The sequence below is a fragment of the Narcine bancroftii genome, chromosome 3 (assembly GCF_036971445.1).
Source record: "Narcine bancroftii isolate sNarBan1 chromosome 3, sNarBan1.hap1, whole genome shotgun sequence".
NCBI classification, from domain to species: domain Eukaryota; kingdom Metazoa; phylum Chordata; class Chondrichthyes; order Torpediniformes; family Narcinidae; genus Narcine; species Narcine bancroftii.
In genome coordinates, this window is record NC_091471.1 from 126,221,057 (window position 1) to 126,243,146 (window position 22,090).

A 22,090-nucleotide genomic window follows, 5' to 3' on the forward strand; every position below is an offset into this window, starting at 1 on the left:
TGCACTTTAACTTTGAATTGTTTGATAACAAATTTAAAACTGTGGAGCACAGGTGGAAAAAATGACTTTGACCCAAACATTATGGAGGGCACTGTATACATAAAATGTAATTTATAATATGTAAGTATTTTTCAGTTATTTACCCAGTTACTGATCATCAATCTCATAGCCTGCGGGAAGCTATTGCCAAACACATCAGTCCTGATTTTGATGCTTCTTTACTTCCCTTTTGATAACAATGGGTCAAATATACTGTGTGCTAGATGGAAAGAGTCCTCAGTAATTTTTTGGGCCCTATTTAAGCAATGCTCCCAGTGACTAAGTTACTAAGGAGCTTCGAAGAGGCAGGTGATTTCCTTGGTAGAAACATGAAGTCCACTGTTCATTGTGTTGTTAATGTATCCTTTTGCTTATACTTTCAGTTCTGCACTGTAAACAATACAACTATATGGATCACATTTAATAATAGCTTCACTTTGAACATTATTTTTCTGATTTAAAAGTGATTTCCTAGAAAATAAACAGTAAAATATCTAAAGGGTAGTAACTTGCATGAGTGTTAGAGTCTGAGCAGTATGAGTCAAATCATTGTTCAGCAGGAGACTGAAAATGTTCAGTGATTTAATTGTGCTGTGCTTCTCAGTAAAGTCAAATATCTTAAAATGTGTTGTGTTTTCTCCACAGTGTGCTGCCTTAGTTGGTGAAGACCAGCCTTTGTGTTCAGATCTCCCTGAACTTGACCTTTCTGAGCTTGATGTGAATGACTTAGACGCGGAAAATTTTCTGGGTGGAATCAAGTGGTACAGTGACCAATCAGAAATAATTTCCAATCAGTATGGCTCGGAATCATCTGATTTCTTTGAGGTAAGCAACTATAGTCCGTACCCCTCCATCGCCCTGTCCATAAATAGTTGCGTCATTTAAGAGAAGGTTGGATGTGTACATGGAGGTGAGAGGGTTGGAGGGTTATTGGTGGAGAGCAGGAGGTTTAAACTAGTGGAGTTGTTCTAGTGAACCGGTGCAGACTCAAAAGGCTGACATGGCCTGTTTCTGCTCCATAAATGGTTATATGGTTATATAATGCCAGACATCAAGAATCAAAGATTTAGTTTCATTAACCTAACAGCAAATTTATGAGTGCAGTTTATTGCTCAAAAGAAGATGTTTAAAATAAAACAAAACATGGAAAGTTCTTCCAACACTCCCATAACTATCATGCAATGAAATACTGTATTTAGTTCCAAACCATTGTTCCAGATACAGTTTCAATTTTATGAATTTTCATGTATTGTTGAAAAAGAATGGAACATACAGAATGTCAGTACAAAAACTACCAGTAAGTGTTTTGTGGCTCAAGAATAAGATGCCTGATAATTCTTGGAGCATTTTTGCACAATGATTAATGGGTTTAGTGGATTATAAATGATTTTTAATTGTTGCACTTTGAAAGATTTATTTAGACATTTTTTACAAGCATCTGTATTTTTAAACTGCAACTTATTTAACAAAGATGGCACAGTTACTAAAGAGCTCAAAATAGGCAGATGATTTCTTTGGTAGAAACATAAGGTTTATTATTCATTTTGGTGTCACTTTCATCCTTCCTGTAATCAAAGTTGCCCTTCCCAAAAACAGTACAACTATTTGGTGAGCATATTTTGGTTTAAAAATATATAAATTAATTAAACCTAAATTTAAAATGTTAGGCCACCCAATGATGCAATTGGAAGAGCTAATGCCTCACAGTTTGCTTGTTTTTTTTTGTACCAGGGTTTCCTCCCATGACACATTGGTGTGAAAGTTGATAGCTTTATTGACCATTGTAAATTATCTGCGCTGTGAAGATGAGTGGTAGATTTTGAGGGAAGTTGCTGAGTTAGAGAGAAAAATATGGAATTATGATAGATGTGTGTTTGATGATGGCGTGGACTCAGTGGCCAAAGTGTCTGTTTCTGTGCAGTATGTGTCTATGACAATAATAAATGGAGCAAATGTTGATGTTACAGTATACCAGAAGAACATTAATATTTAGAATGTGAAATGGTTACAGTGTCACATGGGCCAGATGATGTGCCAAACCGATCAGCTCCTGCTCGAATCACCAGTATGCATCAAGACCTGGAGGTATTCGTGCGCTGAATGAGGCAGCATTTCTGAATCTCACTGACAGATTGAGAAGGCTCTGCACTGAACTTTTCAGACAACGGTGTGGGTGGAAGTCAGAAATAGGAAGGGAGCTATCACTGTGCTCAGTGTAGTCTCTAGGCCCCCAAATCTCCCTCAGAACACCAAGGAGCAGATAAGCAGGCAGATTTTGGAATGATGTGGGAAGTACAGGGTTGAAGTTATGGGTGACTCCCTAATATTGACTGATACTTCCTGACTGCAAGAGGGATAGATGGGGCTGAATTTGTCCTGTGTACAAGGAGAATTCCTGACACAGTATGTGGCTCAGCCGATGAGAGAAGGGGCCACACTGGATCTGGTTCTGGGGAATTAACCTGGACAGGTGGTGGATCTCTCAGTGGGTGAACATTTCAGTGAGAGTGACTGCAACTCCCTTAGCTTCAACATAGCTCAGAAGAGGCAGGTGATTTAGCAAAAGGATGAAAAAAGTCAAACTGGGAAAGTGCTTAACTGGGGAAGGGTTAATTATGAAGGGATAAGGCAGGAACTAGCGAGAATACAATGGAAACAGATGTTTAAGGGTGAAAACACAGATGTAATGTGGAGGAAATTTAGGGACACTTGTGCAGGGTTCAAGATAGGTTTGTCCCTCTGGGACAAGGAAAAGATGGTAGGAAAAAGGAACTGTGGCTGACGAAACAGGCCAGATAACTAGTCAAGAGGAAGAAGGGAGATACATTGGATATAGGAAGCAGGAAACTGGAAGGGCTCATGAAAACTATATTGTAGTCAGGAAGGAGTTTAAGAAAAGACTTGGGAAAGGTTGATGGGGTCATGAGATGGTCTTGGCATATAGGATTAAGGAGAACCCCAAGGTGTTCTATGCATATGTGAAGAACAAAAAGATTACAAGAATGCAAGTGGGATCACTAAAGGATAAAGGAGACAATGTGTGCCTAGAGGCAGAGGAGGTTGGGGAAGTCTTAAATGAATATTTTGCATCGTTATTCACAAGGGAAAAGGATCTTGATCAAGCTGAGATCAAAATTGAAAAGGTCTGTCTGCTGAACAATGTGAAGATTAAGGAAGCAGAAGTGTTGGATCTTCTTAAAAACATCAAGATTGATAAGTCCCTGGGGCTGGACACAATATACCCGGGCTGCTGTTGGAAGTGAGAGAAGAGATAGCTGGAGCAGTAGCTATGATCTTTCAATCCTCTTTGGCCACAGGGGAGGTGCTGGAGGATTGAAGAATGGGAAATATGGTTCCCTTGTTTAAAAAAGGTAATAGGGAGAATCCTGGGAATTATAGAACAGTGAATCTTACATCAGTGGTGTGCAAACTATTGGAGAGTATTCTTAAGGATAAGATCTATGAGCATTTGGAGAAGTTCAATCTACTCAAGGACAGTCAGCATGGCTTTGTGCAGGGAAAGTCGTACCTCATGAATCTAATTGAATTTTTGAGGAGTTAACAGAAGAAATTGATTAGGGTAATGCAGTAGATGTGGTCTACATGGATTTTTGCAAGGCATTTGATAAGGTCTGCCATGAGAAACTCATCCAGAAAGTCATGAGCCACAGAATCAGTGGAACCTTGGCTGTGTGGATAAAAAAAAAACTGGCTTGTAGGAAGAAAGCAGAGAGTAGAAGTGGATGGTAAGTATTCTGCCTGGAGGTCGGTGACTAGTGGAGTTCTGCAAGGATCTGTTCTGGGACCCCTGCTCTTTGTGATTTTTATAAATGACCTGGATGAAGAGGCAGAAGGATGGGTCAATAAGTTTGAGGGTGACACAAAGATTGGAGGAGTTGTAGATGGAGCTGAAGGTTGTCAAAGGTTACAAGAGGTTATAGACAGGATGCAGAGTTGGGTGGAAAAGTGGCAGATGAATTTTAATCCAGATAGGTGTGAGGTGATGCATTTTGGAAAGACAAACCAAGAGACTGAGTACAGGGTTAATGGTCAGTTATTTAAGAGTGTGGCTGAACTAGAGGGACCTTGATGTGCAAATCCATACATCCCTCAAGTTCTCCACACAGTTTGATAGGATAGTCAGGAAAGCCCATGGGATGCTGGGATTCATTAATGGGGGATTTAATTCAGGACTAAAGAGGTCATATTGCAACTCTACAGATCTTTGGTAAGACCACTCAGAGTATTGTGTTTAGTTTTGGTCACCTCATTACAGGAAGGATGTGGAAGCTATGGAGAGGGTGCAGAGGAAATTTACCAGGATGTTGCCTGGATTGGGAAACAAGTCTTATGAGGCAGGGTTAGCAGAGCTGGGACTTCTCTCCTTGGAACGTAGAAGGATGAGAGGAGGCTTGATAGAGATCTACAAGATTATGAGAGACCTAGGAAGAGTGGACCGCCACCACCTGTTTCCCAGGGCAGGATCAGCAAACACTAGAGGACATATGTACAAAGTTAAGGGAGGAAAGATTAGTGGAGACACCAGGGGTAAGTTTTTTATTTGCACAAAGAGTTGTGGATTTCTGGAAATCCTTGCTGGGAACAGTGGTGGTGGCTGAAACATTGGGGACATTTAAGAGAATCTTAGAAAGAAAAATAAAGGGTTATGGGATAAGGAGAGTTTAGTACTTTTTTTTAGGAAGGAATATATGGGTCAGTATAACATAGAGGGCTGAAGGGCCTGTACTGTGCTGTACTATTCTACGTTCCATGCCCGATCTCACTGAGATTTCCCAGACACACAATAGGATTTAACACAGGTCAGACCAGGTGCAGGATCTGAGACTCCAATACATTCAATGGGAATTGCTGTGTGGAAATTTAGGATGGTAAAGGTAAGTTATGCTAGTTTTTTAAAAAAAATTCATTTTAACTTTAATTTATTGTTATTTTTATATGATTTAATTGTTTTCTAATTTTAGTTTTTATGTTGTAGTCTTAAAATATCTTTGAATATCAGAGATTTAAACTAAAACCTCTTAAAATCAACTGCAACTTTTATACCTGTCAAAATTTCGGCTCCAGCTTTGCCAACAGCTCATGGGTTTTGGGGTCAGGCCCTCCAAATCATTACTTCTGGTGTCCTGTTACTGACCAGAATGTTGCATGCCTCAGGAGAACCATTGAAGTAGGCTCTCCGTGGCCCAGGTAAGAATGGCTATGGAGTCCTGGGCCAGCTCGATCTAGCCCATTATTATCTAATAATGTGATAGCAGGTTTTCACCTCCATATCCTCCAATACCACCTATCACTATTGGATGGGAAGTGGCTGTTGGAATAATGAATAAGGTATAGAATTATTTAATGCTATAGCTGGGAACTTGCCATTTTGAAATGGGTTGCTCAAATGCCTGCAGAAGGGGACTGGTGGTTTATTAGCCCATTCAAAGTATAATCTTATATTGGATACAATCAAATTTGAAAGAACAGCTCCAGAGTTTCCAGAAAAAAAATCTTTAAAATATTTTAAAACAGTTTTTGCAGCTTCACATTGAAATTTGAAGTACTTGGTGCCAATCTTTGTGACCATTAGTTCCCATTTGGTTGGGCAGTCCTAACCCATCAGAATCTACAGTTAATAACATCCTGTGCTACCTTTGACCTGGATCCAAAGTTTGAGGACAGCGGGAAGCTGCTCATCCCTGCTTTTGAAGCAAAGAGAGGTTTTGCAATTCCCTGTTCCAAGAACTTGGGTTAGTTGGTGAGATCAGTGTAGAATTGTAATCATGCTGAAAAATGGCATCCACACTGCCTGAAGGAAACAGGTTAGGGAATATGGGGCCCAAATTTCAAGACTGCAAATAACACAAAACTAAGAGGGAAAATGAACATAACTTCGAGGTGGAGGAGGGTCATAACTGAGAATATAGAACATAGAACATTACAGCAAATAACGGAGTCTTCAGCTCACAATATTATGCTGATGTATGTAAAGCTACTTCCCAATATTCTAATTTTCCCCTGCTCACAACCATAACCCTCTATTTTTTTTACAACCATGTGCCTATCTAAGTGTCTTTTGAATGTCCCTATTGAAGCAACCTCCACCACCAAAAGCAGCAATGGATTCTGTGTGTAAAAAATAACCTCTGACATCTCCCCTAAATTTTTCTCTTCTCACCTTAAGCAGATGGTATTTGCTATTGTAACCCCTGGGTAAATGGTACTGGTTGTCCACCCTATCTGTGCCCCCCATAATCCTGTATACCCCTTTTAAATCCTTCATTGCTCCAAAGAGAGAAGCTGTATCCCTGTCAACCTTGCTTCATAAAACATGTACAAAGAAGGATTGTAATAGATTTTGTACTCATTTTATATTGTGGCCTTTAATTGATATCGGCTTCTATAATGTAAAATTTCACATTTTTTCACATTAAATTTCATCTGACAGCAATCACCCTATTATACCAGCTTGTCAACAATGCAAGTGTTTCAAGCTCACCACATACTGTATATCAATCAACCAGACAGCTCATCTGGCCATTTCTTGCTTAATGAATATCATCACATAGAAAAAGACCTGACTCTAAGAAATTTAAGTGCATAAATTTCTAGAATTATCAGATTACCCTACTCAGTTTGATAAATCATTTTATCAGTGGTATTCTTTCAGTGTCTGTCCTGGTCTGTATTTCAAACTGTGGTTGCAGTTGAGTTACTTCTGTTGCTCTGTGTACCCTGTATAGTGGAGTTAAAAATGAACTGAATTGTCATTTTACCTCACTGTTGGATATTATCTGTGCGTGTGTGTCACATGTGAGTTTATATTTGTCAGTTTGTTACATGTGATGTCTCCCACTGTATGGTTGTCCGGTGATACTCACTGACTAAATGCAGGGTGTAGATTAGTCCTTTTATCTCAGCTCTGAATGGCTGTCTGCGCCTGTGGATCATTTGACAGCAGAATTCAGTGTTATCAAGAAAAAAAAACACATAATGCTCCAATACTAGAAATGCAAGAAACTGTGGGACCCTTTCTCGAGTTCCAAGACTCCAGGACATGGATTTTCTTAGGATGCTCCATAATTAACATTAATTAGGCAGAACAAAGGGATTAAACAATTAACTGAAGAATAATCTGTTGGTTGAATAAATGGTACCTATGACAAACCTGAGTAATATCAGATTATTGCCTTTATTTTCTTATAGATTTCTATTTAAGTGAATACATGCAAAATTAAACATGTATGCTGTCAGGCTTGGTGCATTACTAAACTTAGAACTGTCTTAATTATGTCAGTAAACATAAAATTAGAATTCCATTTTAACACATTAACAGGAGGTTGTTGCAAGGCTGTTGCTTGGTAAATTCAATATATTAAAATTGATAATGTTGGTTAAGATATTTCATTGGCACTAGTATATATAAATTTGATTTATAACCTGAAGAACTGCTTGATCTATACAATGGAATAGCATGGAAAGATTGTATGTTGCTTTAGGGGGTCCTACCTCACATGACTAGCTATTGGAGATTGCATCCTTGCAAAGAGAAACTTGGAAAATGTTGTAAATTCAGCTCATGTTAAATGCACAGCATATTATATGAAGGGACATGGAAAAATATAAATCAAAATCGAGAAGATTAAGTTGTCTAAATTGTTCAGTTAAGGTAAGAAATGGAATTCAGGGCTAAATGGAAAACATTTTTTTTACTCTGAAATAGATGCATATGGTTATTTTTAAAATAATTCGTCAGACTCTAGGATTTTTGAATTTTTCATTTTCTAATTCTAGCTTTCAGTAAAATCAATAATTTCCCATTAGATAAAAAGTTAGTTAAGTGATTAATCAACTTTTGGTCCGTAATAGGCAATAGAATTGAAATTGTTAAAATACTCTCATGTGCATTCAAAGTCACAATTCCTAATTAAAACTGACCACAGTTTACCTTATCATTGAAATTGCTCCACTGACCAGCATGTCCCATTAATGTTGGGCTAGTTAGTAATCTAGATGTGTAGTTTGAAAATCATGCAAAGCATTCTTTTTTTTAGGAACATTTCAAGTTTATTATTATCTGATTGTAGATATAAAACCAGACAAAAAAGCAATACTCCAGACCACAGTGCAAGGACATGCAGACAATATATTTTCTCACCCAGCACATAATAACCACATCCATACATAATATATAATCAGCATTCACAAATATTCTGGAATAATTCACTCAATTTCATTAGTAAGAGACCCATAGTTGCAGGATACCATTCATCATCCTGATCAGCCTTCCTAAAGGTTTGGATCTGGAGCTCGAGTTGCCAGAGGTTTGGATCTGAAGTTTGGGTTACCAATGGATTAAACAGTATGGCTGCAGGAGTCCTGGAACTGAATTCACAGATACTCAGTATCTGAAGGGATTCTCTTTTGCTTCTCTTTCTCTTATTGTTAGGGGCACTGAGCAAAGCTAATGGTGATTCTTTGTTTGCCTTACAGCTGGCAAAAGTTTTTTTTTATACATTTTTTATTTTTCACACTGTGAACCATACTGACCAAAATATATACAGACAGTTTTCTCTTGAATATATACAGTGTCATTTTCTCCCCTTCCTCACCCACCCCCCTTTCCATTTATTCAAAGTTCAATCTAGAGCATTCTTAAAGCAAAGTGAGTGAAAGTGTGAATTTTGCACACTTGATGTTTATTGTTGACAAGAAAATTTATCAGCAAAAAAAACACTTTCTAAGTAGGCCTTCAGGGGTCTTTTTAAAATCTTTTAAAACAGTAATATTCAAGATCTCCATCTATAAAGTACACTCTTTTTCTTAGATCTGTGAAATAAAGCACAATATCACTGCAGTATGAATCATATGGCAGCATACACTGCAGCATGAGTCATATGGTCAAGTTACACAATGCAGGAGTCATTCCCTGCTTGAAGTAGATTGACAAAGTCTGCCACAAAATGTTGTTTTAAAATTATTTTAAAAAATCACATCTTCAAAAGCTTTGAAAGATTATCATATAGTTTAATCTGTATCATAAAAAATTGTTATAAAATTTGTTCTAAAATTATATAGTAAGCATACCTCTAAATTCTCTAAAATATATTGATACCTATTTTTTGTTGCACAAAACTTCTTACTAATACCACATGATGTGAATTGTTCACTTGAAACCAATATATTTAACAATATGATCTCCAACTATTTGATCAATTTTCTATTTTAAGATATTAACAGCAAATAAGATCAATCTCAGGTACAGCATTGTCCATTATTCCATATTATCTTCCTACCTTGCTGAAAAGACCAAATGTGGACCAATATTGTTGGATAAAATATACCTTAGAGGCATCTTAAAGAGCTTAACATCAAATCAATTGTTTTGAAGTGCAGCACTCTCTTTAGCTATATTCTGTTTGTCCTAGGTCTGCTTGAACCCAGTGCCACTAGAATAAAATGTTCCTATCACTGCTCTCCTTCTCCAGAAGGAGGATGCACGTGAGGAGCAACTGATGCAACAATCAAAACTGTACACTTGCATTAAATTTAAATGATAATTTTGTTCTCATTGTTTGTGACAGATTGTGCCCACAGGTCATGAAAAAAGTTTGAGCAAACACCCAAACATTGTGTGACCTCACTCCAAAATCACTCAGGTAGACAAGGTGGTTTTGACAACTGAGATAGGTTTCACTTGATGATCTCCTCTGAATTAAATTTTTTATCAGACCGGGGAAAGGCTCCACCAGGAGATGCTAATGTCTTCTCTAGGAGAGAACCATAATCCACATTGCTACCCAATACTCTTGCAGATATCCACAGGTAAAGAGTTCTGTGATAAATGGAAACTGATAAGTCCCATGAATTGCTTGAAAATGGGTAGAGACTTTGATCTTCTGGTGGTACTTCTTGAGAAAATTATCTTTGCTCCATATAAATTGCACCAAAATAGTCATAGAAATTACAAGTATGTATGGATAGGACCTCAATTCATTCAAATGCCAGTAACAGATTAGAAGAATGGATAGGTAAAGATATGAAATTGAGTAAATCCTGGAGTATGTTTTGAATTAAAACACACCTTATCCAACAGTCAACCAAATAGACCAAGCCAAGATTGCATGGTGCATGCATAAAATTACTGCTCACTGCAGGAACAAACCAGGCACATTGGCTTAATGTCTAAGCAATTACACATTAATTTGATTCTCCATTATTGGCATTGCATTATAGTGGAATAAATTAGGCAGCAGGTAACAGAAATTAGATGAGATTTCTGAACCCCTGTAAGTGCAATTACTTGAACTCTCAGTGACCTTTCCGTCAGGATAAGAAGCAGCCATTTATTTAATAGCAACTTAAATAAAAGAGTACAATGTAAGGACTTCCCTTGCCATATCTCCCTTATTACTTTTGGATGTTCCATTGTTTTATTACTTCATTAAAAAAAAGTCCTGTTTTTGCTGTGCCTAAAATGGGCTGTGCATTTTGTAAACTAGAAACTCGTATCATTGGATATGTATGAATTTTCTTTCTGATTTGGTTTTCATATTTCATAACACCAACCTCTTGTGATCAAACCTTAATCATCCACTGAATATTTATTGCTTCCTCCACATTCTTCCATTTCATACTGGAGGTATGTTATCCAGCACCTATGGGGATTGGTAGATGCCAGATAAGTGAATTTTCCAGTTGCTTGAGATTTCACGTTGTGTGGATTGATGAACTAAAGGCAAGGTGTGCCAATTTTAAACTTCCATTTATTTTCCTTGATTTTTATTGCCAGTTGCTTGAGGCTGCCAGTTGCGTAAATTCTGGAAAATAGGGATTTTATTGTAATTTGGTCTTTATTTCAAGCTAGCTTGGTAACTTTCCATGAAGCCTTAACAATGGTTTACATCTATCTATTGGTGAACTTACAGTGAATTAAGGAAGAGGTGCAAAATTGTCCAGTTATCCAGAAAAGTGCCTTATGCTTCAGCCCAACACAGAAATGACATTGTGCCATAGTCAAGACCACAACTCCCTTGAATGTATACTTTAATATGATCAATATAGTCTGGTCCAGGATTAGGAAAGAGTTACTAAAGCCCTTTTTCTACTGGCATCCCAGTTAATTGGCCATGCAATGACCTGGGATAGGAAACCCTTTGTGCCATTTCCACTAGGCCACCCTTAACTGGGACACTAATTGCTTTTCCACTGAACACAACTCATCCCTGGGGATCAGAATGTTCTACCTTCAACTGGAAATGGGTGACTTCTGCTGTCCCTTTTCCACTGGTTTTATCAGCAAACACTGGGGATATGAGTAGGGGATGAGGTGGTTAATCCCCAGTGTGAACTGATTTCATTTGTTCGGATAGTGTTTCTTTTCCACTGGGCCCTATCCCAGTAAATTCCCAGTTAATTCCTGGTACAGGGTGTCAGTGTAAAAAGAGCTTACCATTAGCCAGTTAACTGTGCATAGAAAGAAATGCATTATCTGGTCAAACAAATATACTGTATAACAAACAATACAAAAGCCCTGGAACAGCATGACAGGTCATTGCAATCATTTGAGTTTTCAATGGCCAAGAACCCCCAAGATGCAAACATTTATTGCATACTTCTTCAATATCACCAACCATACCCAGAATATTATTTTACCTTTTCCACAGGCAGCTAAACTATGATCATAAATCCCACATTATGTCTGTGAATGGTTGAATTTCTGGGAACCCACCATTTTGTTTGGTGAGCCGGACATCATCAGTTGGCCCAGTCATTGGTTATCCTGACAGATGCAAGGTAATATATTTTGGAAAGACAAACAAGGGGAGGATTTTCACAGTAAGTGTTGAAGCCCTAGGAGTGTTGATGATGGAAGGACCTTAGGGTTAAAGTCTCTGGATCCCGAAAAGTGGCAGCACATATTGATAAGGTGTTGAATATAGTCTAGTCCTGGATTGGGAAGGAGTTACTAACATTAGCCAGTTAACTGTGCATAAAAACATATGTATTATCTGGTAGAACAAATATACTGTATAGCAAACAGCTACATTAGTATGTGTACTGATGACGTTACTGTGCCCAAGACCATTAGTACTTGCTCTAATCAGAAGCCATGGATGACTGCGGAGGTGCTTGTGCTGTTGAGGAACTGAGACCCTGCCTTTAGAGCAAGTAACAATAGCAATAGCTAAGGCTAAGAGCCAAGCTTTCTAATGCCATCATGGAAGCAAAGCATGTGCATTCCTAGCACATTCATAGTCACTCCCTGGACAGCAAGGACATGTGACACATGTGGAAGGGCATCCGAGATATCACCAACCACAAGTCTACACCATCTGCTGTGCTGGTGATGCCTCCCTCCCAGATGCACTGAACAACTTCTATGCATATTTTGAGGTGAAAAACAATGTGACTGTGAAGAAGACCAAATGACCAGGTGCTGTGTGTGATGTGGCTGATGTGACGAGTGTTAGGCAAGGTCAACCCACAGAAAGCTGCTGGACCGGATAACATTCCCAGCAGAGTGCTTAGGGGATGTGCGGCTCAGCTGGCAGATGTTCTCACTGACATCTTTAACATCTCCCTGAGAAATCTATGGTCCCAATGTTCTTCAAAGCCACCACCATTGTCCCCTTGCCGAAGAAGTCATCCGTGTCCTGCCTCAATGGCCACTGCCCTGTTGCACTCATGCCTACCATCATGAAGTGCTTCAAGAGGCTCATCATGGAGCACATCAAGCTCCTGCTGCCCCCGTCACTGGACCCCCTACAGTTTGCATATAGATATAACCTCTCTACAGATGATGAAATCACCATTGCCCTCCATCTAGGCCTCACCCACCAGGAAAATAAGGACCTGTATGGTCGACAGCTGTTTATCAACTTCAGTTCAGCATTCAACACAATCATACCCCTCAGTTCCTGATAAGGATGTTGTGTCTGCTGGGTCTAAACGCCTCCCTCTGCAATCAGGGAGACCTCAAGTAGTCCGTATCGGAAACCGTACTTCTAAGACCATCACATTGAGCATGGGCGCCCTCAGGGCAGCCTGCTTAGTCCATTGCTGTTCACCCTGCTGACTCATGACTGTGCAGCAAAGCACATCATCAAGTTCGCTGACGACATGATCGTGGTGGACTTTATTAGTAAGAATGATGAGTCAGCATACAGAAATGAGGTGCAGACATTAATGGATGGGTGCAGAGCCAACAACCTATATCTGAACAATAATAAAACAAAAGAGATGGTTGTCGACTTCTGGAAGGCCCAGATGGGATCACTCTCTGCTGACCATTGATGGCTCTACTATTAAGGTTATCAAGAGTATCAAGTTCCTTCATGTACACTTGACAGAGAATCTCACCTGGTTCCTTAACACCAGCTCCATAGCCAAGAAAGCCCAGCAGTGCCTCTGTTCCTTTGAAGGCTGAGGAAAGTTCAACTCCCACTCTCCATCCTCACCACATTCTACAGAGGATGTATTGAGAACCTTTTGAGCAATTGCATCACCATCTGGTTTGGAAGCCCTGCAGAGGATAATGAAGTCAAGGGAACAGATCATTGAGAGCTCTCTTCCTTCAACACATGATGCACACAGAAAGCAATAAACATTGTGAAGTACTTTACATACTCCTCATAAACTTTTCTCCCTTCTGCCATCTGGTAGGAAGTACCATAGCGCTCAGGCCCTCACATCTAGATTGGGCAACAATTTTTACCCCAAGCCATCAAGCTCCTGAATTCCCAGAATATATGTGGATAGTGTACCATAGACTTTTACTGTATATGTCTTGATATTTTAACTTCTATTTTAACTTCTATGTATGTAAATCTGCTCCATGGACCTGGAGAAATGCTATTCCGTCTTTACGTGCAATGCATGGTATGAATGACAAATAATGACTTGACTTGAAGAAGGTATATAGAATGCCTTCATTCGCTTTGGAGGGAATAGAAGAACTAGAATGTCATGTTACTAGCTTATAAAACATGCTTAGGCTGTACCTCGTGCATGTAGGTTTGTAGTGAACACTGTAGGAAGATGATTGCACTAAGGAGTGTGCAGGAGAGAGTTCACCAGGATGCTGCCTGAATGGAAACGTTACTTATGAGTTGGAGTCACAAAACATTGAGTTTATTTTCTCTGGAATAGGAGAGGAAGTGGGGTGACCTGATAGAGGAATATAAAATTATGAGGTGAATACATAGAGTGGATAACAAAATTTTTTTTTGGATGGTGGGCATATCTAAGACAAGAAGGCACAGACTTTACATGAGCTGTTTAAGAGTTAGAGAGGATCTGAAGGGGTGGGTGATTGTGGTCTGAAATATGCTGCCTGAAGAGCTGTTGGAGGCAGAGACTTTCAGACATTTGACATGTAATTCGCATGTAAGTACAGATATGTATAATGTGTAAGTTCAGATCCCGAGTGCTTCATACCATAGAGCCACCCTTGGTGTCGGTACGTGAAGTATGAACTCATGAACTTGATTTATTCCTTCTCCTCAGTGTGATGAGTGAAAACAGAGCACACCGTGGGTGTAAGATTCTTGCAAATCATGGAACCATGATCAGTCTTTACCCTTGTGCTGGTGCATAAACAGCTTGTACTTGCCTTCACTTCAACCAGGGAGACAAGAAGCCTCATGTTCTGATATATCGCTTCAGGCAGCACTGTCATCTCATTGTATTCCTGCCATGTCCTGGGGTACTACCTGTCACCTGTCTCTCCTGCTATGGCTTTTCTCATTCATGAAAACTGCAGAGAAAATGAAAAGTACCTATTGCATTTATGAAGTGGACTGAAGCTCCGATCTTAGCATCACAATTAAACAGAAATGTGACAGATAATTAGATTGATTCAAAACTTTTATGAAATGATTGCATGTGATTAAAGGACACCTCCAGGTAGGATTTAGGAGAGCAAAGGGCATTGTGCTTCTGCATGGGCAGTAAGGGCAATCAATGAAGTACAACAGTTGTGAGGAGAATCAATGTCAGTAAAACAAATGTCTTTTTCTTAGATGTGGCCAAACCTTAGTTTCTCAAGTGTGGGGAAAGATTTTCCAGAGCTGAGAAATTATGGTGGCATGGTTGTGCCTCATCTCATTTTTCCAGCCATTTTCTTCTATTTCATCTATTTTTGCTTAACTTGTGGTTCGCCTTTGACTAGTCTTTAATGGCACCATTTGTATTTGTCAAGTAATTGTGAGACAGGAAATGCTCTGAAATCCGCAACAGATATTTGGACAAGTCTATTTGTTTCTTTCAAATGAACTGCATGAACACCTTCAGGCCATGAAAAGGGCTAAATATGGATGTGCAGATATATTAAGCAAGTATTTAATTTTGAACAATGGACTTCTTCAGCAAGCCCTAGGATGTTTGCCAGTTTAATATTCCAAAAAAGATTAGGTATAAAGTGGAAAAATGCCAGATTTCCATATGTTCAAAAGCAACCAGATTGAATTTAACTTCCTAACAATGATCATTGAACAATCCTCAAGGACTAAAGATTTTTGACCCTTTGTCTTAAATGGATGACCCAGATTGTCTATATTATCACTAATGGGACTATGATTCTCTTAGTTAGTCTTTTACCCTAATATACCTGAAGGGTGCCTTCAGATTACCCTGATCTCATCTGCAGTAATATTGTAGACTCCTATGTTAATTAAAGCAAGTTACGTTAAAGGATCTTGAGCTGTTGATAGGGAATCTAAGACTAGAAATAATCAAGGAATGTTTTGTGATAGATCCAATGGCTTTTGTAATGTGGCATTCTACTTTCCTTTGAGTACTTATTGCCAATGGTTTTGTTTCCTATGGAAGTGCATGCTAACTGTTCATATCTTCTAAGAGAGATTATTGAATTAATCTTGATACTTGAAGTAGTGACAACAATTGAGAGCCCTTTACTCCAAACATCTGTCTCTATGCTTGTGGCGGGATATTGTGCCTTTAAGTTTACAATTCTCTTGTGATTTTTGAGGTAAGGTTATAAGTAACATGAGCAGAGGAAGCTATTGACTTTTCAAACTTGCTCCACTATTCATTAAGATCAAGGTTGACCTGAGTGCAATTTTCCAGCAGCATCCCCATGTCCCTTGATACCCAGAAATCTATTGATGCATTTTAAATGAACTCAGCAATACAGTTTCCACAGCTTTCAGGAGTAGAGATTTCCAAAATCCCAAAAGTTGCTATTCACTGTATGAAGAAACTTTTCCTCAAACTGAACCATTAATAGATCTTTAATTGTAGATTCCAATGTTTTAGTTGCTAAATGCATTAGTTCTAATGCTAGAGTAACAGGTTAGTACTGTAATTTCTCTGTTTTCACTCTCTCTTCTCTGTTGGCAAGTGCGAAACAACAATGTAATTTATGAAATCTATCACCATAAAGGCAAAACTTATACCATATTATCACACATTTTATAGAATATCTAACCAATTGTCTTCATAGTTGTTGGAACAAAAAAAGCTTGAATTCACAAAATGAAGGCATTGACAAATGCAGAAAATAAAGAAAACCTTTGGATGTTATTCATCAAAAGTAACTTGAACGTTTTTATGTTAACAGATTCATCTTTTACATATTCCAGCAATTTTATCTACTACAAACTAACAATTACATTTGGCAAACAATAACTTCTAATTCTAGATTCTTCCACAAGAAGATACATCCTCTCTTGCATTTCAATCATGTTTCCATTCCCTCTTCTAAACTCCAAAAGATACAAGTTGAGTCTGGCAAACCCTCTGATGCACTATCAATTACTCAAAAGACTATGTTGAGAAACCAATATGCTTTTATTCACTTAAAAGCAATGTCACATCCATACTGTTCAACTTCCCTGCATTGAGGAGGGACTGTGGAACAGTCACTTTTATACGGGAGCCTGTGTGGAGAGACCACAGGTACAACCTGACCAGACAATTATATGCAACAGTGGTTTACCACACCCTCCTTCAAAAGGTATTCATCAACTAAACAACTGAACTGCTTTTAACATCCTCATATAAACAGATTTTCTAGATATGGTAACACCAATGCCCAAGATAAATGAAGTGAAACATTCTTACTTTTATAATCAATGAAGCCATTAAGTGGCTGCTTGATGAATAATAAATTCTTGAATGATCCTGTTCTAACAATTCAGTTCTGAAAATGGATAACAAAATTATTAGAATGTTTGCCATTCAGACTTCCGGTTGGCTGCAGCATGGAGTAACTGCAGCTGTCAGCAGCTCCTACCCACTTTTATTTTACAACCAAAGTGCTTCATATATGATGTTTTTTCTCTCCTTTATTCACACTTACTTTAAAATGGCCACAAGAAGTGGGAAGAGTCAGTTAATCTAAATACGGATTTCTGAACTAGTAGAACAGCAAAGACCATCATTATCCTGTGGGTTTAATGCTATTTTAAATCAGTTTGGTGCTAAACTTGAAGAAATCTGGTGTTTAACCCAGGAACACGGTGAACATTTATCACCTTTTGATCTTTTTCTGAACAATTTGACTGAGCACATCATTGGATTAGAAGAAATGTGCTAGAAACTAAGTGAGAATAATTTGAAGTAAACAGCGAGAGCCATTAACTTGGAAGGTTTGGGTTCAGAATTATTGTTTTTTTTGAGTGTGGTGTTGGAAACTTCAGCAGCTCTCTGGCATTTGGGTTTGAGGTAGGGGGAAGGGAGGGAGGTTATTTTATTAAAGTTGTTATGGCTTTTATTACTTTTAATGTTTAGCTGCAAGGCTAACACCTGAAGTTTGGATATAAATTGTCTTAACCAAATTACAGTTTTTAATTAAAAATATGGTTAATTCTATTAATTTCCTTAGTTGGAATGTATAAGGCTTGAACCATATGGTTAAAAGGAAGAAAGAGTTCTCACATATTAATCAACTTAAAGCTACAATTATATTTTTACAAGAAATGCACATTCGCAGTGGTGATATTCCCCTCTTTTGACAAGGTGGAGGGGGCAACATTTTCGTTCTTCATCACAGACTAAAGCCAGAGTGGTGTCCATCCATATTAATCAAAATATTCCTTTTGTCCATCATAGTGTTGTGTCTGATACAAAAGGTCATTATATTATTGTTGCGGGGAAATTAGCAAAAACTACCATTTTATTATATAATGTTTATGCCACTAATTTAGATGATGTGGGGTTTTTTGAATGATTCTTTTCTTCTCTACTGGATTTGAGCTTATAACTCTCTGATACTGGGTGGGGATTTTAATTGTTGGTTAGATCCTGCTTTAGATTATTCATCTCCTAACTCTGTTACAATGAGTAAATCTGCCTCATTAATTTACCCTCTCTTATCAGATTATGGTATCTCTGATATATGGTGTTTTCTTTTTTATTAAACTTTATTTAAAGATTTTATCACATAAATAAAACAGAAAAAATTATATTTAAAGAAAAATGAAAAATAAAGTAATTATTTCAACACAACATTAATGACCTAACTTAAATTAGTCTAACCCCCCCCCCATATATACGGCCACTAAAAAAAATCTATATATAAAAAAACACCACTCCCCCCCAAAATAAAGAGTGAAGAATTAATAAAGTTAATAATATTATAAATAAAAAAAACACTCACAGACAAACAAAAAGAAAAATAACAAGTAAAAATACTAATTAAAAAAAGTTATCAAATCTAAAATATCACACATAAAACATATTTAAGTCAAACTTAATTACATGTACTTAGCAAATGGAGTCCACTTCAGCTTATAAAAAGACATCCTATCTTGAATTGAAAAGAATATCTTTTCCATAATTAAACAAGACTTCATCTCTAAATACCACCTATCTAAGATTAATATATTTCTATCTTTCCAAATAAGCACTATACATTTCTTGGCCACCACTAAGTCTAAATAAATACAAGAAATCTAATAATCAATTAAGCCTAAATCAATTAATGATTGCATATTCCCTAATAAAAATATATCAGGATCTAATACAACATAGATATTATATAAACTATTAAAAATAGATTGAATATCTTTCTAAAACTGTTGCAATCAATCACAAAACCAAACAGTATGTGTAAAAATAACAAGTTGATTATTATATAATGGCTTAATTACTCTTGAATAATTGTCCAATAGAGGCTCCAATACCACATTTAAATCTCCCCCAATCATCACATTAGAATTTACTTATCCAAGTAATAAAGACATATCGACAACAAAAGCTGTATCCTCAACATTTGGAGCAAAAACATCAAGCAAAGTCCAAGCCTCGTTAAAGATTGTACAATTCAGTTTTAATAATCTTCCACCATTTTTCTCTTCATACTGTAACTGAAATAGTAGATTCTTGTACATCAAAATTGCCACTCCTTTTGCCTTTGAATTAAATGAAGAATAAAAAAAACTTATCCAACCCATTCATGTTTAAGTATCACATGTTCCTTATCTGTTAATTAAGTTTCCTGCAAAAAAAAGCCACATCAACTTTTAATTTTTTTTTAAGTAAACAAGTATTTTCTTATGCTTAATAATATTATTTAAACCCTGGACATTAAAAGAAGCAAACTTTAGTTTAGACCTTTCTTACAACAACACAACAAGAAAAAAAAAAGAAAAAAAAAACACCAAGAAAAGAAAAAAAAAGACCCCTCCCCTTATCCCCTCTTAAAACTACAACAAAAAAAAGGAAATTATTTTTTTTATTAAAATAATAAAAAGAAACTTCACTTCTTAATCCAAAAATTAATTAAAAAAAAACAGGTAAGAGGTTACAGCTACCTCCTCCTGTCTAAACCACACAATGCGGTAACTCCCACAACATATTGGGTGTGAGATAACTCACACGTAGCTGACGACTTCTGGAAAATAATGCCCACCCAGTTCCCTCTCCTAACTCCCATTTCACATTAAACTATCATCATTATTTAAATCTTCTCGAAAAAAAAATTAATCAGCTTTGTCACTCCGACCACCATTGCTTCCATTTCTTCTTGAAATTTGATTCCCATCTTGTGTCTCTACTCTCTTTGGAGACTGTGGAGGACTACGTCGTTCCTTGAATTGCGTGATTGGTAACAATTGAGCAAAGTCCGTAGTTTCTTTAGGGTTATCAAAAAATTTTGGCTGACATCCATCCTGGAAAATATTCAATACTGCAGGGTATCTAAATGTTGCTTTATCTCCTTTTTTCCATAACACTTCTTTCACAAGATTAAATTCACGTCATTGAGACATAACTTCTTGACTCAAATCCGGATAAAAAAAAAACACGATTGTTCTGGACCATCAAAGGAGACCTACTTTGTTGAACATTTCTAATAGCCACACGCAAAATTGTCTCTCTATCATAATAATTTAAACAACGGACCAGAACAGGTCTTGGATTCTGTCCTGGAAAAGGCTTTCTTCCCAGAGCTCGGTGAGCACGTTCCAGTATTAAACCTTCCAGAAACTTATCTTGTCCTAACACTTGTGGAATCCAATCGGTAAAAAATTTTCTTGGATCTGGTCCTTCTATATCTTCTGGCAAGCCAATAATTTTTACATTGTTCCGTCTAGACTGATTCTCCAAATAATCAACCTTTTTCGCTAAATTTTTATTCTGAATTTGTAAAGTTTCAATTGTTTTATTTACGTCTTGTATTTGATCTTGTACCTCAACTATACCTTGGTCACAAACATCAAGTCTTTCATTTGTTTCAATGCTCCATAATCAACCATCTGTTGAGTATTAATATCCACCATGGTATTAAGCTTAGTATTAACTTGAACCAAAAATTTACCTATCTCTTTGATTGAAGAAGATAACTTAAATTCAAGATTCTTGATAAGCATATCAACTGGAATAGATTCAGGCAAAATAGGATCCTGCTGTTTCTGAGTCAAAGGATCTTCTATTCCTTCCCTTAGTTTAACTGCTTTTCTTGCAGTCTGACTATGTGTAGAAACCCCTGCCACAACCTCCTCAGCAGTATCAGAAGACTGATAGTCAGGGTTATCCTTAACCCATATTACATCAAAAGCCTTCATTACATCAAAATCTGTTGAAGTCTTCATAACTGGTGGTGCATTTCCCAGCGCCACTGCTATATCAATCGGTGGATGTCTCTTTAAAGTCGGATCTTCAGCTGGCGGCGTCCCAGCTGTTCCAACTGTTATAGGTTCAGTAACAGCGCTCCTAGCGGGCGTTGATTGAAATACATGCGTCTGGCTAGCCCTTTGTTCCAAAGGCTGCCAGGCGCCATCTTTAAAGAGCCCTACTTGTACAGAGCAGAGCTCCTTTGCCGAATCCTGCACTTCTCCTCTTGGATCCATTCCACGCTGAGTCCTGACTCCTTGTAAACAGGTAGGGTCAGATAACTTCGGGAAATGTAATTTCTTAGCGATCTGTTGCCGTTTTCTTTTACTTTTTTTCAGCAATTGTACCATTAGAAGCTAGTTCAACACCTCTAACTATTTATAAATTTTTTAGAAAGTTTTAACGGGCACTTATAGACAAAACAATAACAAAGAGTCAGGAGAGGACTGGAAGGCACGTCTATTCCTTATGCCATCTTGCACGCCCCCCATATGGTGTTTTCTTCATCCAAGTAAGAAAGAGTGTTCTTTCTTTTCACATGTTCATTATACTTTTTCTCAAACTGGCTATTTTCTTACTGATAATCAATTGATCCCATTGACTTGTTTTTTTGTAATTATCAGAATATAGTAATATCAGATCACACCCCTGTGATATTATCCATGGCCCTTCCTGGCCTCCCTCAGATAAAAAAGACATTGGCATTTCAATTTGACTTTGCTATCAGATAATGACTTTGTGAAATTTATGAAAGAGCAGATAACATTTTTCTTTAATACTAATACTTCTTTTGAAACTTTCACTTTGATTGTTTGGCATGCTATGAAAGCTGATCTCAGGAGACAGGTTATTTCCTCTATCATGAATATAAAAAGGAAGCAAATAAAGAGAGATTAGAATTAATCAAATCAAACAAATAGATCAGCTCAAGTGAAAAATCCTTATTTATATACAATAAAACAAGTTGAAC

General features: G+C 37.4%; 1 protein-coding gene across 16 annotated transcripts in view; it reads left to right on the forward strand.

Annotated features, from left to right (window-relative positions):
• Nucleotides 1-22,090, forward strand: part of ppargc1a (peroxisome proliferator-activated receptor gamma, coactivator 1 alpha) — a 446,776-nt gene that overhangs the window by 277,325 nt on the left and 147,361 nt on the right. For all 16 annotated transcript variants that reach the window (XR_011353662.1, XR_011353661.1, XM_069925053.1 and 13 more), the window contains one exon: nucleotides 685-864. Coding sequence is in view for 14 of the 16 variants with exons in the window: in XM_069925053.1 (XP_069781154.1) it covers nucleotides 685-864 (180 nt within the window). In the remaining 2 variants the exon portion in view is untranslated. The remainder of the gene's footprint in view (nucleotides 1-684; nucleotides 865-22,090) is intronic.